Source organism: Columba livia, chromosome 2 (assembly GCF_036013475.1).
Source record: "Columba livia isolate bColLiv1 breed racing homer chromosome 2, bColLiv1.pat.W.v2, whole genome shotgun sequence".
Lineage (NCBI taxonomy): Eukaryota > Metazoa > Chordata > Aves > Columbiformes > Columbidae > Columba > Columba livia.
Window position 1 is genome coordinate 154,247,363 of NC_088603.1, and position 14,804 is coordinate 154,262,166.

At 43.7% G+C, this 14,804-nt stretch overlaps 1 protein-coding gene across 2 annotated transcripts in view; it reads right to left on the reverse strand.

Moving 5' to 3' along the window:
- ST3GAL1 (ST3 beta-galactoside alpha-2,3-sialyltransferase 1) overlaps positions 1-14,804 on the reverse strand; it is an 80,666-nt gene that overhangs the window by 15,405 nt on the left and 50,457 nt on the right. For both annotated transcript variants that reach the window (XM_065054456.1, XM_065054457.1), the window contains exons 2-3: positions 12,544-13,379; positions 1,333-1,529 (exon numbers count right to left, since the gene is read on the reverse strand). In XM_065054456.1, coding sequence (XP_064910528.1) covers positions 1,333-1,529; positions 12,544-12,855 — 509 coding nt within the window. In that variant the 5' untranslated portion in view covers positions 12,856-13,379. The remainder of the gene's footprint in view (positions 1-1,332; positions 1,530-12,543; positions 13,380-14,804) is intronic.

Consider the following 14,804-nt stretch of genomic DNA (forward strand, 5'->3'; position numbering starts at 1 on the left):
TCTGCACAAATTTCCATGGTGAATCCTAAAACTCTTCAGATCTGACTTGATATTGCTAAAATACAAATGCAAGACTGGAAGTTTCAGTTCCAAGTTACAGAGAGTTTCTCCCTTGCCAGAGATGCAGGACTACAGGCAGGTCAAGGCCTCAGAGCAGAAACACTCTTCCAAGTGCATTGGTCTTTCACTGCTACCCAAAAAAACATATTTTGAGTCTAGCAAAGGCTTTTCTGCATAAATCTGGAAACACAGGCCAGGCACGACAAGAAAGTCCACATGGGAATGGGGCTGTCTCCATAGCTAGGGACATGGAGTTAAGAATAAATGCACCTCAGCTGCCTCACATTTGCAACGTGCAGGACTAATATCTATAGCTCTTCCCTTTGTGGATCTGAAGACCAGGTTGGCTGTCTCTGCCTTTGAGGAGGTACTTTTAGCAGAGGGCAAGGCATGCAAATGAAGAAAGCAACTCCCAAAATGATTTATCATGAATATTTAGATGTCATCTAAGGACTTTACAGCATGTCCAGGCCACACTGGAAGCCAAGCGGCTTAAGGTGGCCTTAACAGTTCAAATAGTGGTGATCTTCCACTCACGGACTCTTGACTTCAGTGCACAGTTTCCTGCTAAAGGTCATATTGTTTCTTGGACTGTAACCCTACATACGTGGTATTTTCAATAGCAATTCCCCCCTTCCAGGAACTCTGACCTGCCCTGTGTTGATCCCCAAATTGTGCTGTACTGGCAGCAGTAGTGTAAAAGCTGGACATGTTAGAGATTAACCTAGCCAGATATCTTGGCTGCCCTCTGGGTGATTAGCTCTGCTTACCTAGTTCCTGCTTGCGTTTCAGTGGGACAAAATAGCCAGCCTTCATTACCTCAAAAGGAAGAGGCAATGCAACACTTGACAAGGTAGCCACAGCCAACCAGTGGTCTCCTGTCGTTTGCAAATTGACTTTAGCTTTCCTACCCCACCATTGCTTAAGAATGAACCAGTGATAGAAAGTCAAATCTCACAACAGTCAATTAAGTGTGTGAAAGATCACTTGTAAGTAGTAATTGCAGAAATAAGTTTTACTCAAAACTGCAGGTTTTTTTCAGCTATATTTCATGGGCAATTATGGATAGTGCAAAACAAGCCACAGTATCAACACCTATACATGCAAAACGTGACATTGTATCTCCAACACACACAGTTTACATCCCAGGAACTTAGATTTGAGCTACGTACCAGCACTAGATAGCCCCTGAAATGTTGTTTACTCACTTGTCCCCAAAAATACCTGTAAGTCTTAACAGAGACATCTGGAGACGAGGTGATGCCTACTCACCTGAGCACAAAGTCATGGGAGTCAATATCTTGACCATACTGAGACTGCAGAAGGTTTCCAGAGTTACCCACTACGGCACACCGTCTGCACGTGGAAGTGCCTCGCTCCTGCAGTGGATCCCCATCCCCGGGAATGAACTCAAACAATTCCTTCAGAGTAGCATTAATGTTCTTCGGAGTTTTCTCCCCTTGCAATTTCTGTTAGGAAGAAAAATCATTCCAGGTTACCAATATAGATAGATTTTCTGTGACCAAGATGTAGATTCAAATGTCTTCTCAAAGACGATTCTTGCTTCTACTTGCAGACACTGTTTTCTACAGTATGCAGGCTTTGGGCTGGGAGCAGAAGTGTGAAAAATAAAGTGAAAAATCCCTTCCAATTAACTTCTTAAAATTCATTCCCATTTTCCCTTGCTTTTCCTTGGATTCCCTTACCTCCCCAGTCTTCCTAGCCATGGTGGCACAGAACATGGTTTCTCCCCAAGGCTGACTTTAGCAGAATAAATGTTCCTCTGGTGACTACAAACCTAATCCCACCTTGGACCAGATATCTTCTGTTAGGGCACGTATAAGATTTCTTTTGACCCCCCAGGAAGGACAGAAGAGTCCCAGGGAACCTGACGGAGAACAGAAGTGGCTGATACGCCTTGTACAAATTTTGGCATATGCCAGAAGTGGGAGATGATATTCCAGACTATGGAGTAACCAGCTGCTAGTTTAATAGAAAACCCCTGTAATTATTAGCTCCGAGGGTGGCAGATGCAAAATAATCTAAAAAATTCTCCAGGATGAAGAAAAACACCCAGACCCTGGTCATTGTATCTGTTGCCATGGAGGGAAACTCTTTTGTAGCAGCTCTGTGGTGCATGGTGGAAACAATGGCTGGATCAGGAAGGTACAGGCAAGGTGCAAGGCAGGTGATGGTCAGACACTCCCTTTCTGGAGCTCTGTTCTCTGAGGGCTACTAAAGAGGTTGAGCTGGCAGGCTCACAAGAAGCATTGCCCACTCTTGTGGTATCGCTTGTTTGCAAGTTCACAAAGGGAGAACAGCACCTAGCACAAAATCTGCCCTTACTCTGCCAGCCCAGGGAGGGAGAGACGAGAAACACCTTTTCCCACGACTCCTGGCAATGGAATGGCCTGGGGTAATTTGGCTTTAGTTTTTGATGCGTTTCTCTTCCTTGTACCAAGAACTGCTAATTTGTCCTGATCTCTCCCTCTCACACACAAGCACACAGATGTATAATTTAATTTTTGTTTAAATTTTGTGCTGCCTTTTTGCAGATTTATGTAAAGTAACCTTCTTTACACTGAATTGAACAACAGATCCATGAAGCTCCAAGCTGCAAGACAACACTGGTGCCAAGGACTGAAGACAAAAAAGACAAAGAAATTATATAGAGAATCCTGGAATAACTTGGTTGGAAAAGACCTTTACGATCATCAAATCCAACAGTTAACCTAACCCCAGCACTAAACCATGTCCCTAAGAGCCTCATCTACACATCTTTTAAACACCTCCAGGGATGGCTTGACTCAACCGCTTCCCTGGGCAGCCTGTTGCAATGCCTGACAACACTTTCCATGAAGAAGTGTTTCCTAATATCCAATCTGAACCTCCCCTGGTGCAACTTTAAATCATTTCCTCTCATCCTATCACTTGTTACTTGGGAGAAGAGACCAACACTCTCCATGATACAACCTCCTCTCACGTAGTTGTAGACAGCGATATGCAAGATCTTAATATTCTTGCTGATCCTTGCTAACCTACATGCTCATATACGGACTGCAAAAAGCCGTCTTCTATTAAAAGAGGTGAGCACAAAACTCTCACTGGGCGGAAGTAATTAAGCACGTTATTAATTTGGTTTGTCTTTCCCCTGCTATAGCTGATGCTGAGCACTGGTAGAGACAAGATCAAGGGCTCAGGTTACCCCAAATCTAAGTCCATTGGGAAGTGTTGAGAACTGATGGCAACCATGACATCATTGCCAAAATAGTCACTGCCTTCTCCAGGGCAGACACATTAATAGAAAGTACAAGTGATCCCTTTACTTAATTTCATTCCCTTAACCCACCCTGAGGGCAGCACAGTACAAAAGCCAGGTCAAGCAACCAAATGGCTGCACATGAAGCAAAAAGACAATTAAGATGACCAGACAAGCACTGTCATTATTATCATGTATGTCAGTATTCAGTAGATGGCTCCATTATTTAAATGTAAAGTCTTATCATCTTCTAAATTTCTGTATGATGCTACAAACACATGTTCACATATCTCAACTCTTGTGTATTCTTTATTAAACCAATCCAACCTGTTTTTACTCTGAATATAAGAATAACAATGTTAGAAAGCCTACAGCCTTCAAAATAGATAGAGACTTTGTAGATGTCTTAGAGTATAGTATCAGGTGTATACTATAAAAAATCCAGGCTTTTTTAAAAAAGGAACTTATTTTGAGTTATTTGAACATGCATGTACATACATACATGCATAATCTCTCTCTGTAAAGGTGAACTGACTGTCTTTAAGAAATGAAAGGGAAAACCACCAAACATGCACCAAAACACTTTTAAGAACATTATTCTGGGGAAAAACCAACCAACCACACAACCAACCAAAACCACAAACAAGCAAACAAACTATTCTTTAAGTGATTTTGCCTGAGAAAATTCAGATGTGGAAGGTAATTCTCAGAAAAATCTAAGCACCTCTGCTCCCTTTTTAAGACAAATTGTCTTTTCAGCCAGAATTACAGCATCAGAAAGGATCTGGAGTATTGACTTCCGTTTGATGCATTAAAATGGTAAGAAACATTATCACAGATAGGCACCTCCATTTACAGAATCACAGAACCACAGAATGGTTGGGGTTGGAATGGACCTCTGGAGATCATCCAGTCCAACCCACCTGCTAAAGCAGGTTCACCAGAGCAGATCACACAGGAATGTGTCCAGGTGGGTTTGAATGTCTCCGGAGAAGGAGACTCCACAACTTCTCTGGGCAGCCTGTTCCAGGCTCTGGCACCTCAAAGGAAAGAAGTTTCTCCTCATGTTTAAATGGAACCTCCTGTGCTCCAGTCTGTGCCTGTTACATGGAAAAGGGATCGGCCTTTTCTTTCTGTTAGGCTGCCATCAGTCTTGAGTAAATCCATTGCAACCAAATGAAAACGTGGGCACCAACACCAGTGAGAAAGTAGGACAACACTGTCCTGCAATCCCTTGGTTGTACACAACCTCCACAGCAGAGATTATTACTTATGTGAGAGATTCCCACAATGACCTCAAAGAGGATGAGGACCTTATTGTTCTGTGTGCTGAACATCCATACATTAAGACATTCATTCTCTAATTCATTAAAAGTGTTCTGATTTAATTTCTGCCCTGATTATCTGATTGGACTACACTTTTCAGGCCTCATCTTCAGTCAGCACTGGTTAGTCTTTGACATTTCAGCAAAACAGAGCAGAGCAGGCAGTGAAGTTGGTTATCTCTAAGGCAGGTAGTTTTTAAATGTTCAGACTTAATGTGCAGACAGTACTTTATTGCACAGTGTTTACGTGACTTCTTGAAAAAGACTATTTTACCATTGTATTACCATTACAAGCCAATTATCCTTTGCTTTCCCACACCAGTTTTTTTCCTTTTTTTTTTTTTTTTATTTTATTTTTTTATTTTTAACAAGCTGCCACCAGTCCGGCCTTTCCCATAAATCAACAAAAGCACTGGGTGAAAGTGTCTCCATGCCATGCAAGACAGAGCCACATCAGTGCCATGTGGCTCTACTGGGACAGCATCGTCCCTCCAAGTGCCTAGATGTTTGCCAGGGATATGTGTATGGATCTAGCTGCTAGAAGTGGGCTTAAATACACTGAAACAGCTGAACCCTGTGTCCTGAGTGAAGTGGCTGCTTTCCTCAGAAGTCTATGCAAACAACAGCTGTGTCTAATGAAGTTTAACCTCTTGCCCAAGTCCAAAAAGCATCTTAACCCGCCTTTTGTCCACATACAAAATATCACTAAGTCACTTAACACTGCAGCTCCCCTACTGAAAATATTTGCATGTCACTTGAGAGTCAACTCTTCACCTTAGTTTTTTAAAAACTATAATTGGAGGTCCAGATTAAGTTTCCTAATCATCTTCACAGGGAAGACAAACTACCCTGTTCTCCCTGCTGTAGAAGTGCCAAACTTCATGTACTGAAGTTTACTAGTTGGTTTTGCATCTTTTTATTAAAAAAAAAAAAAAGAAAAAGAAAGCAACCAAACCAAAACCCCAAGAAAAAAGAACCCTTACAATTTATCCGCTTCCTTCCTTCCTTTATCCATGAATGACTTTCCGAGGAACATCCTGTTGCTCCTTCTTACAACACACTGTGCACACCTCCATTAAGGATGACAAGGAACTTGGTGACTTTACACACTTCTCAGAAGGCTTACCCTGGGCTCTCTGGTACCATCACATCCCCAGTGATCACCAGGGAGCAATACTCAAAACTCAGCTAAGGGGATGCAAGAGGAGGATGTGAATTCAGCTGTGATGTGAAGACTGCTGAGAGGTAATAGGCTGGAGTGGTGAGGACACAGCTACAGTCAGGAGAGCCTCAGAAGAAAGTTCTCATGGTGCCTTCACATACCTCATAGATTCATAGAATGGTTTGGGTTGGAAAGGACCTTCAAAGGTTGTCTAGTCCAATCCAGCTGCCATGGGCAGGGACATTTTCACCCAGATGAAGCTGCTCAGAGCCCAGTCCAGCCTGGCCTTGAATGTCTCCAGGGATGAGGCATCTACCACCTCTCTGGGAAACCTGTGCCAGTGTTTCAACACCCCCATTGTAAAAAATTACTTCTTCATGTCTAGTCTGGACCTTCCCTTTTTTAGTTTAAAACCATCACTCCTTGTCCTACTGTAACATGCTCTGATAAAAAGTCTGTCACCATCTTTCTTATAGGCACCTTTAAAGTACAGAAAGGTCACAATAAGGTCTCCCTGAAGCCTTCTCTTCTCCAGGCTGAACAACCCCAACTCTCTCAGCCTGTCATTTTTTGACAGTGTATTAAACACTTCTTCAAAATCCCAATTTATTAGCAGGTAGAAAATATCCTTCTTAATCTGTAATCACTGGTGTAATGTGGATGCAGGTAGAATATGAACTGAGACACAGCCTTTGTGATGGACAGACAGGTGTAGGTTTGGGTCTGGCAGCAGCCAGACTGCCAGGGCAGCCCTCCTGTGAGAACACAGCCAGGCAGCCTGGGTACCAATATTGGTGTAGCAATACCAGTTTTTGTGTTTTTTCTAATTTTTTTAACTGTTTTTAAAAGATAAAGAGGCAATAAACCCCCACAAGAATCCCTTTTGCACAGCTACTAATTGCCTCACTGCAGCAGTTTGGAGGCATTAAGACTCGTACAGTGCTTCCCTGCTATATGATATTGTACAAAGATTAATCCTGGCAACAGCCTGGTGGGGCAAATCCAGGTAATCTCCATTTTGCAGACAGAAGGAGAGGTGAAAAGGAAACCATTAATTTTAAAAATGCCTCCTTGGTCTGGAAAATATGGCATTACTATTGTTATATTTAATGTCCTGAAATTACTATTTGTCAAAGACATTAAGGTGAAGAACATAGGGGCTTTCAAGAGTTTGGGCTTTGTTTAATGATTTGTGCCCATCAAAATTATGCATTCTCAAATAAGAATGTAATGTGCATATATTACATAAATAACACACAATAATATGTGCATGACAAACTCTATTATTTATGACTTCCATGGCTGGAACAAGTCACTTTCATGATACTCTAAGGAGAAAAGACCCTGCCTCCTCCAGCTTTGTGTGTCCTCGTTTCTGGCTTTAGGACTCTTGCAGCTCGGCAGAGTGCATCGCTGTGTGTAGAGGGACCCATGAGCTTGGACAAACTTCAGATCCACCTGTCTTTGCTATAGGAGAACCTGGAGCTGCAGCCCAGCTTTCTGTACCCAGGGGCTGACAGAGTGAAGAAGGGGTAGCCCAGGGTTAGGTTCTCACCCAATGCTACAGGCTTGGGGAAGAGTGGCTGGAAAGCTGCCTGATGGAAAAGGATGTGGGGATCTTGGTCAACAGCCAGCTGAACATGAGCCAGCAGTGTGCTCAGGTGGCCAAAAAGGCCAACAGCATCCTGGCTTGTATCAGGAATAGTGTGGCCAGCACGACTAGAGAAATGACTGTCCCCCTGTGCTCTGCATTGGTGAGGCCCCACCTCGAATGTTGTGTTCAGTTTTGGGCCCCTCACTACAAAAAAGACATTGAGGTCCTGGAGCGAGTTCAGAAGGGCAATGAAACTGGTGAGGGGCCTGGAGCACAAGTCTGATGAGGAGCAGCTGAGTTAAGTGGGGCTCTTCAGCCTGGAGAAAAGGAGGCTGAGGGGAGATCTTATCACTGTCTACAACTGCCTGAAAGGAGGTTGTAGCATGGAGGGTGTTGGTCTCTTCTCCCAAGTAACAAGCAGTAGGATGAGAGGAAATGGCCTCAAATTGCACCAGGGAAGGTTTAGATTGGATATTGAAAAAACTTATTCACTGAAGGGGTTATTAAGCATTGGAATAGGCTGCCCAGGGAAGGGTTTGAATCACCATCATTGGAGGTGTTTAAAAGACACATAGATGAGGTTTTTAGGGACATAGTTTAGTGCCAGTGTTAGGTTAATGGTTGGACTCGGTGATCTTGAGGGCCTCTTCCAACCAAAATGGTTCTATGACTCCATGATTCTCTTCCAGTATGTCCAAGGCTGGTTTCAATGTCACACTTGCATCCAAGCTGTATGACACCAGCTGGGACTGGACATGTAGCAGGCACTGGGACTAGAGCATGGAATCTGGGCTGGATTTGGTGTCACCTTCTGCAGTGAACATGCCACTTTCAGAGAGGTGTGCTCTTTGTATTGCTTTCAAAGTATCACAGACAGTGTCCCAATTTAAAGAAGACTTCTGGTGATCAAAGTATTTGGGCAAACTTTCTACAAAGAGCATTCAAAATGCATGACTGAGGTGCCAAGTAGCTCTGCTGCTGTCTTAAAAATAAGTGCAGCTTCCGTGACTTCCCCAGAGCATATGTTGGGGATGCCCTTTTGTTCACCGTCTGCTTAACAAATCTTTAAGCCATATATTACATTTCTTCCTACAAACAAAAGGACTAAAAGCTAACATTTCTTTTAGATAAGCTAATCACATGGTCCCAAAAGCCAAGCTTTCTTCCAAAAAAAAAAGAAAGCAAATCCCTCAAATATCATAAGACTTGAGATAAAAAATTTTATAACGTGGTAGTTTGTGAACGATGTGCTACAGATAAGATTGCCAGGGAACTCTGAGCCTCATTTTACATCACAGTTTTAATCCATCAGCCTCAACAGGGTTATTTCGGATTTAGAACGGCAGGTTCTGATATCATATTTTCATACTTTCTGACCACCAAAAACAATGCCAAAAAACCCTGAGAATAAAACAAGGAAATTATAAATAAATGGTATGCTGTGTTACAGCATATAATTCTTGTTGCATTTCCTTATATACATGTTACTAAACTTAGTGAAAATGTTCACAACATTTGTGTCATGGAATGATTAAAAACTTGCAGGTGAGTCAGCTCAAGGAAGTGAGAAAGAAAATATAAACAGAAAGAAATTCATCACGTAACCTAAGGTGCCAAATTCCAAAACACTGAGACTCTCACAGTCCCTGAGTGTAAGATGGTGAAAGAAAGATGGATGGACAGGCAGAGAGACACACAGGTGGAGGAGAGAGAACCATAAAGCATCCTGGCAGCCATGTGAAGAGCTGCAAGCACGTGAAACCACCCCATCCTTTGGCCACATTTCGTCTCAAATACTGATCATCAGGCTCTGAAATCAGTCCTTACTTTCCTAGGGATACTAATGCTACAGGACTGTTTGGATGAAAAATCCTTATTCGCATACACAGCAACAGGGTTAATGGGAAGGGAAGGCAGACTGTGCTTGGTAGACAGAGAGGTCTCTGGCAAGGGCTCTGCCTATGTTTAGTCCAAGCACATTACATGAGTCTTCCCATGACAGGAAAGTCACAGCTTTATAATAAATGGCTCCAGTGAAGTCACCATCATCTCAGTTATGCATGATGAAACCACCACGCTGGTCTGAAGTCAGTTCCCGAGAGTGAACGCACAGTCATTTCTCCCCTGAAATGTTTAAGGAATCTTAGGTCTCCTCGTGCCTTATCTTTCAAGTACAAATATAGTAAAAAGTCACAAATTACTGAGTTGGCAAAGTAAGTAACAGTAAAACATGGCCATGAGCAAAGTTTTCTTTAAGGCAGACTGAAATCTCAGAATCACTTTGAAGATGAGCCTAAAAACGAACAGTGAAAAGGAAGTGTGGTCAGGATGCACCTGGGAATTACTCGCAGTAGAAATTACACTGTCTCAGAAATACCCAAAGCAATATGTACATAGGAAATAGATTGCAATGAGTTGAGATCACGTCATGCCTAAGTTTACCCAGAAGCATCTTCCAGAGGATTCAGGGCACCTACTCCATCTATCATAGATCAAAGCAAGTATTTTCAGTAAGGAACTGATTTCCAGTGAACATTGCAGTTTTGTAAGACACCAAAATGTTTCACACATTCTAGCTGAAGAAAAGTTCTGGATGAAAAAAAAAAATGATGGAAAAAGTGTAAAAATCTAAGAAGATGTATTTTTACCAACTAAGAAAAAACTACTTTGATTTTGTGTTCTGAAATGCTGCATTGCCTTTGAACTTGACCTGAATTCAAAAAATGAATGAAAATACTAAGAATGGGGTTAGACAGCCCTGAAAGTTAATGGACAGCTTCTATTTGGGCTGGGGAGGGGCAAAGGAAGAAAAGCCTTTGGGCTGTCCTGAAAGTCACAATTTTTAAAAAAAGAAACAACGCTCACAAAAAACAAACAAACAATCAAACACCCTGTTTCAGGTTGAGCTGAATTCAGAACTCTGTAAAGAAATTCCAAAATCTTTTTTGTTTGTTTGTTTTCTTTTCTTCCTTTTTCTCACGTTTGAATGCAGAATGCAGCGTGGTTTTGCTCAGGGACAATGTGCAAGCCCTGGGGAGCAGAACCCCCATAACAGAGGCACCTTCCCGACCCAGACGCATCTCATGGGACATCTCAGCTGGATGCTGCAGCAGTGCAGCCCCCACAGTAATGCCAGGATTTGGGATTGATTATCCCACCCTCTCCTCAGCACCATCTTGAGATGCTGAGTGCTCCCAGTTTGGACCTGCTGGAGAGGGGCCAGAGGAGGACACCAAAATGATCAGAGCACAGCAACAGCTCTGCTGTGAGGACAGGCTGAGAGATTTGGAGTTGTTCAGCCTGGAGAAGAGAAGGTTCCAGGGAAACCTTATCGCAGCCTTTCAGTACTTAAAAGATTCTCACAAGAAAGATTGGGACAGACATTCTATCAGGGCCTGTTGTGATAGGACAAGGGGTGATGGTTTTAAACTGAAGGAGGGGAGATTCAGGCTAGACATGAGGAAGAAATTTTTTACACTGGGGGTGGTGAAACACTGGCCCAGGTTGCCCAGAGAGGTGGTAGATGCCCCAACCTTGAAGACATTCAAGGCCCAGCTGGATGGGGCTCTGAGCAACCTGATCTGGGTGAAGATGTCCATGCTCATGGCAGAGGTTGGACTAGATAGCCTTTGAAGGTCCATTCCAAACCAAACTGTTATATGATTTTATTGTTCTATGATTCCATTCAGAGGCAATCCGGAGGCACTTTACAACCAGCCTTCCTGCTAATGCTGTCCACAAACAACCTCATCCTCTCATCTACTAAGCTTGATTTGGGTTATTCCCCCCTCTTCCAAAAACTGCCAGTTGTTCCATCAGCTCAGCTGCCTGGAGAAACCTCACCCCAGGCCAAGGGGAATTAGGATGTGAGCTTCCCATCTTCCCTTCTCATGGCTCCAGCAAAGCCCAGCTGGGAAATGTGGGGACGAGAAGGAAAAGGGTCTGCAGAATGCAAGAAAAAAACACAGGTGATGGAAAATCATTGCCAAGTCATAGCCAAGGGAGAGATGGAAGGATGCAACACCTGAAATCTGTGGGACTCATGGCAAAAAGGTCGGTTTCATCATAAAATGAGGAAGTGATTTATGCAATAGTTAAAAACATCAGAGTTCAGTGGCATCTCTTTCACCAGTACATGCAAAAACCAGCAGAGTGAGAAGTGATAAATCAGACACAGCCTTATTCCCACAGCACCTGACACCTGCTCCGAAAATGGAATGTCCCCACTGTGAAAGCGGCACCTGTCAGAGTGGCCTCCCCAGAGCACCAGGGAAGGGCTGAAAGCCCCAAATGCAACATCAAGCTTGCATGTGGTTTTATGTTCAAAGAAAGGCACAGGGACACTACTCATAATGAAACTGTGATTTGACGGGGTGCTGCAGCCAGAACCTGCACTTTGGCAGCTTGGCAGCACAGGCCTCGAGCAATTCATAAAATTAGTCTTGTTTGAAAAGAACATAAAAGGGGCTTTAATTAGGCAAAACATCAGGATATGACTCCTTCCCTTCTTTGCTTTCCAAACAAGGTATCACCAGCTTTCATGATGTTTGGATCAGGCTCTTTGGACCATCCTACTCAGAGGATATGCAGAGGCTGCTCCTTCCCAATGACCCATGGCCACCCATGAGCTTTACAGATCCATTTTACATCACCGTCCACAATGGAGACTGTTCTCATACACATGGAATTAATCATTTTCTGTTTAACCCTGCTAATTGTTTACATATCTTATGCTAGGGAGAGCACCAGGTGAATTACACACTTCACAATGAGTTTTCTTTGCAACCTTGATGGATGACAAAAACCCTTTTTATCATCTGAAGCGAAACGAGCTGGCTTATGAAGTCTAGTCTTTTGAAAATAGGGGAGAAAAAAGGCAATATTGACATTCACAAATTCTGGATTCACTGCTTATCTCTGATAGGGATTTTCCAGCTTGGAGCAGGTGAACATGCACTCTGAGTGCCTATAAGCTAAACAGCAGCACGAACTCCCCACTTTCTTCCACCTCTGCCTGCCTTGTCAGCTGGGACAGCAAATGCTTTTGGCAGGAACCATCTCCCACTATCTGCTCAGCATCGCTGAAAGCCTGACACCGCAACCATCGCACGAACACCAGGATGTACCCACACGTCCCACTTACCAGCCACCACCTGTAGCTGTCTTCTGGGATCAAGGCATTTTGTGAGGTCAAGAAAGGTTGCATAGTTGAATTAAATCTCTGATCGAACCAGAGGGAATGTCCCAGCTCAGAAATGCACGAGCGACAGCTGCAGGGTCTCCTGGGGTACTTGAAAAGTTTTTGGACTTGCTCAGAAAACTGCATGACGAGATGTCTCGGATCCCAGGTGGTCGTGGTCACCTGGTGCGTGTAGTTCAGTAGAAATGACGTCACCGTGATGAGCAAAAAGGCAAAGGTAAAGACTTTCACATTCCTCCTCCGTACGACGACCATCTTTCCTGCCCAGGTTCTGCCGTCGCCACTGACCAAGGATGACGTAGGGTCCAATGTAAGGCAAAAAGGAAAGGGTGCTGCAGGTGCCCGCCAGCTGCTACCTTGGGCTTAGGCTGAACATACCGACTCCACTACCTCCATCCATAAGGAAAGAAGCTTTGTTTCCCCCAAATGAGCTTAAAAAAGGCAAAGCCAGGTATTTCCCTTAGCCTTCTCACAGTGCTTCCAAGTCTTCCACCTCTCCGTAACCTGATGCTAACCTCTCTCACCGAGTTTAAGGAAGACGGGCCATTGCCATTTCGCTTACCAGAAGACTTGGAGGGGAGCAATATCAGCATTAAAACTTAGGTATTCTGTGTGGGAGCAAGCCATAAATTAAAGCAAGCAAATTGTAGAAAGAAGAGGGTGTTTATTTCTTTTTTCTTGGAAGTTAGTTCATGAAGGATCAAATCATCCGGGGACGTACATTCCAGCAGAGAGACGTGCTTTGATGTCCATTTAAGCCATGAAGAGCAGTTTTCAGCCTGGAGACACAGACACATACACACAAAAGAAAGAAAAAATATTGTTAGAAAGCTTTTTGCATTGCTCCAAACCTAATTTCTCTGCTTTTCTCTGCCCACTCTAAAAGTTCTGATCAACTCAGAGCCCTCGACACAGCAGCACCAGCTGCAATTTCTGCTGCGGTATTTACACAATAAGAAGTTTCAAGGTGAAATTTCCGAAAGGGCAGAGCATCGACCTGTGGACATTGAGCCCCTTTGTATCGAACCAGCCCCGGCGCCCTGGCCTTATTTGAATTACAGTTTGTAGCCATTTGAATGGCCATGACTCACCTCCTTCCCTTAGGCTGACCTTGATAGCCACAAGATATGCAGTAAAGTATTCATAACTCAAAGCAGCTGAAGAAAAAACACTCTGCAAAGGAGGGAGGAGCAGGACAGGGAGGAAGAGGAATTGTTTCCTTTCTCTTCCTCCACCCGCCCTGACAGGCTTAATTTCTTAAGGGTCGGGGTTGGATTCGTGATTCAGAGAAAGCCAAGTAAGAACAGCTCAGGCATCCTGGGATACACAAAGGAAATCAAAGTATAAATGGTCTTTGTTTTGCATGGATTATTCCTATTTTTCCTGCCAAGGGAGTGTAGGTGAGGGCAGCCTGTGATCTCAGAGAGTTCCTGCGAGATCCCGAGCCAGGCAGAGACACGGGGAGCTGCTTCACCTCCGCGAGTCAGGGGATACGGAGGGACCCGGAGCTCCTCTTCACTCCCCTTCTGGTGTCCCCTGCCTGGCAGCGGGGATTTAAATGAGCTTTTAAAAATCAAAAAATTAATCCCTTCCTTTTATGATGCAATTGTTTTGTGGGAAGAAAAAAGTGTTGTAGTTTTTAAAACTTCAGATGTTTGTAAAAAGTCCCAAAGTGCCACTGCTTAAATAATACACTTTTAATTAAAACAAACAAACAAACAAAAAACAGAGAAACATCTATGTCAGAGTATGTGCAATTTATGAACAAACAAAAACCAGCAAAAGAAGTCTCACTTGCTACTCAGCTGCGGGTTTCAGGTCAGCAAACAGCAGAACTGCAACTACTACCCGTGAAAAAACATGATTTTAACCCCTTCTGTGTACCACACTGATGCAGGATCCCTCTCATTCCATCACCCAAATCTGATGATTATCCAGACATGGGAGAAGTGCATTTGGTGGCCACAGGGCTGGGCTGGGCACAGCATCCTCAGCTGTGCTGCTGGCTTTTCTCCTGGGGATCCGCGAGGATCTGCCCAAGGCCAAACTGCTTTTCCAAGGTGTTTGACATGGTGTCTTGGACACAGCACAGGCCTGGTTTTTAGAGGGGATATGTAAATATTTAATGAGTCCCATAAAGTCAAATCCGATGGCAGGAGCCTCAGATTGTGGTCTTAAGCCTTTGCTCTGCTGCAGGTTTCTCA